Source organism: Nanorana parkeri, unplaced genomic scaffold, assembly GCF_000935625.1.
Source record: "Nanorana parkeri isolate BGI_ZX_2015 unplaced genomic scaffold, ASM93562v1 scaffold3338, whole genome shotgun sequence".
Taxonomy (NCBI): Eukaryota; Metazoa; Chordata; class Amphibia; order Anura; family Dicroglossidae; genus Nanorana; species Nanorana parkeri.
Window position 1 is genome coordinate 31,236 of NW_017309606.1, and position 3,833 is coordinate 35,068.

The following is a 3,833-nucleotide window of genomic DNA, read 5'->3' on the forward strand; positions in this document are numbered from 1 at the left end:
CCTCACCATGTCCTCAGATGAAAGAACCCTCACCACCACCCCCCACATCACGTGTCCTCGTCACATGATGCATGAAATATATGGAGACCATCCATAGAGGACCCGACACGGAGCATGTTACTGTACATGGAAAGTACAAACCAGAAATTACCCCGAGCCAATGCCGGCCACGTGTGCCGCACATCCAGAGAGCCCGCTGTATAATAGTACACGGGGAGCACACGCTATAAATCACAGATGACGATCAGAGGCTCCGCAGTGTCACATGTTGGGATATAAATACCCCGGATGGTGACACACAATGCTCGTCATGAATGAGCTCCTCCACCCCGGGACCCGGCTACACCCCGAAATAGACTCCAACACCCCCAGACTAAATATGTACAATTCTACTCATAACACGGGATCTATCAGAGGAGATGTGTCAGGATACACGGGATCCATCAGAGGAGATGTCAGGATACACGGGATCTATCAGAGGACACGTGTCAGGATACACGGGATCTATCAGAGGAGATGTGTCAGGATACACGGGATCTATCAGAGGAGATGTGTCAGGATACACGGGATCTATCAGAGGAGATGTGTCAGGATACACGGGATCTATCAGAGGAGATGTGTCAGGATACACGGGATCTATCAGAGGAGATGTGTCAGGATACACGGGATCTATCAGAGGAGATGTGTCAGGATACACGGGATCTATCAGAGGAGATGTGTCAGGATACACGGGATCTATCAGAGGAGATGTGTCAGGATACACGGGATCTATCAGAGAAGATGTGTCAGGATACACGGGATCTATCAGAGGAGATGTGTCAGGATACACGGCATCTATCAGAGAAGATGTGTCAGGATACACGGCATCTATCAGAGAAGATGTGTCAGGATACACGGCATCTATCAGAGGACACGTGTCAGGATACACGGGATCTATCAGAGGACACGTGTCAGGATACACGGGATCTATCAGAGGACACGTGTCAGGATACACGGGATCTATCAGAGGAGATGTCAGGATACACGGCATCTATCAGAGGAGATGTGTCAGGATACACGGGATCTATCGGAGATGTGTCAGGATACACGGGATCTATCAGAGGACACGTGTCAGGATACACGGGATCTATCAGAGGACACGTGTCAGGATACACGGGATCTATCAGAGGAGATGTGTCAGGATACACGGGATCCATCAGAGGAGATGTCAGGATACACGGGATCTATCAGAGGACACGTGTCAGGATACACGGGATCTATCAGAGGAGATGTGTCAGGATACACGGGATCTATCAGAGGAGATGTGTCAGGATACACGGGATCTATCAGAGGAGATGTGTCAGGATACACGGGATCTATCGGAGATGTGTCAGGATACACGGGATCTATCAGAGGACACGTGTCAGGATACACGGGATCTATCAGAGGAGATGTGTCAGGATACACGGGATCTATCAGAGGAGATGTGTCAGGATACACGGGATCTATCAGAGGAGATGTGTCAGGATACACGGGATCTATCAGAGGAGATGTGTCAGGATACACGGGATCTATCAGAGGAGATGTGTCAGGATACACGGGATCTATCAGAGGAGATGTGTCAGGATACACGGGATCTATCAGAGGAGATGTGTCAGGATACACGGGATCTATCAGAGGAGATGTGTCAGGATACACGGGATCTATCAGAGGAGACGTGTCAGGATACACGGGATCTATCAGAGGAGATGTGTCAGGATACACGGGATCTATCAGAGGAGATGTGTCAGGATACACGGGATCTATCAGAGGAGATGTGTCAGGATACACGGGATCTATCAGAGGAGACGTGTCAGGATACACGGGATCTATCAGAGGAGATGTGTCAGGATACACGGGATCTATCAGAGAAGATGTGTCAGGATACACGGGATCTATCAGAGGAGATGTGTCAGGATACACGGGATCTATCAGAGAAGATGTGTCAGGATACACGGGATCTATCAGAGGAGACGTGTCAGGATACACGGGATCTATCAGAGGAGATGTGTCAGGATACACGGGATCTATCAGAGGAGATGTGTCAGGATACACGGGATCTATCAGAGGAGATGTGTCAGGATACACGGGATCTATCAGAGGAGACGTGTCAGGATACACGGGATCTATCAGAGGAGATGTGTCAGGATACACGGGATCTATCAGAGGAGATGTGTCAGGATACACGGGATCTATCAGAGGAGATGTGTCAGGATACACGGCATCTATCAGAGAAGATGTGTCAGGATACACGGCATCTATCAGAGAAGATGTGTCAGGATACACGGCATCTATCAGAGGACACGTGTCAGGATACACGGGATCTATCAGAGGACACGTGTCAGGATACACGGGATCTATCAGAGGACACGTGTCAGGATACACGGGATCTATCAGAGGAGATGTGTCAGGATACACGGGATCTATCAGAGGAGATGTGTCAGGATACACGGGATCTATCAGAGGAGATGTGTCAGGATACACGGGATCTATCAGAGGAGATGTCAGGATACATGGGATCTATCGGAGGACACGTGTCAGGATACACGGGATCTATAAGAGGAGATGTGTCAGGATACACGGGATCTATCAGAGGACACGTGTCAGGATACACGGGATCTATCAGAGGAGATGTGTCAGGATACACGGGATCTATCAGAGGACACGTGTCAGGATACACGGGATCTATCAGAGGACACGTGTCAGGATACACGGGATCTATCAGAGGACACGTGTCAGGATACACGGGATCTATCGGAGGAGATATGTCAGGATACACGGGATCTATCGGAGGACACGTGTCAGGTGATCAGAGAGAACATTGTAGTCGGAAGGAGAAGACGTCTCTGAGCAGATCGATGTTCCGGTGACCACAGATGAAATATTAATAAGAATTGTACACGGGACACGGGGACGTCACATGAACAGATGAGACAGAAGTATCTGAAACATGGAGGAGGCTCAGAAAAATGAAAGTCATGTCTGATTTACATGAATGATGGGTTCCTCCATTTTCATAGAAGGTCACGGAGAAAGTTGTCCCATCTGTATGTATGTAAGGCTTCCAGCATGGCGTGTAATGGCGGCACTCCCAGCACACGGATATATGACGCATGTCAGGTCTTACCTATCCGGGCGCAGATGGTCATCAGGAGGTCGCTCATAGTCTTGGAGTCATCGACCATAACCGTCTTCACCGTCCCATCCAACATGCGAATCTTCAGAGGCCGCTGCTTCTTCCGGTACTCCAAGGTGTCCTGAGAACACGGAACACATGTGTGATTATATCACGTGTCCTGAACATGGGACATGAGGGTCAGGCGGGAAAATGACACCACACCACCGTCAGATATATCACATGACCTCACACACCTCTGTCAGATATATCACATGACCTCACACACCGCTGTCAGAAATATCACATGACCTCACACACCGCTGTCAGATATATCACATGACCTCACACACCGCTGTCAGATATATCACATGACCTCACACACCGCTGTCAGATATATCACATGACCGCACACGCGTGATAAAGAGATCCTGGGTTGGACATTCTCACCCCATTACGTAACATGTAATAGTCGAGCGCCTTCCCGGCCTCCAACCAGATTCCTTTCTTGGGATCTTCATCCGATAAGAACAATCCAAAGTCATTGGCTGCGGAGACAAGGAGAGCGGGAGAGTGAGAGCAGCATGTTCCCAGTGAAACCCCCTCCACAGACCAGACCCGAGTTCCCAGCTCCGCCCACCTGCCCTGAGATGTGGAATGGGGCCCTGGATGTCCGGGAGGGGAGGGCTCACACTGACCA

At 49.7% G+C, this 3,833-nt stretch overlaps 1 protein-coding gene across 1 annotated transcript in view; it reads right to left on the bottom strand.

Annotated features, from left to right (window-relative positions):
* LOC108803051 (talin-1-like) overlaps window positions 1-3,833 on the bottom strand; it is a 35,809-nt gene that overhangs the window by 31,222 nt on the left and 754 nt on the right. The window contains exons 2-3 of the mRNA XM_018574895.1: window positions 3,584-3,681; window positions 3,146-3,275 (exon numbers count right to left, since the gene is read on the bottom strand). Coding sequence (XP_018430397.1) covers window positions 3,146-3,275; window positions 3,584-3,681 — 228 coding nt within the window. The remainder of the gene's footprint in view (window positions 1-3,145; window positions 3,276-3,583; window positions 3,682-3,833) is intronic.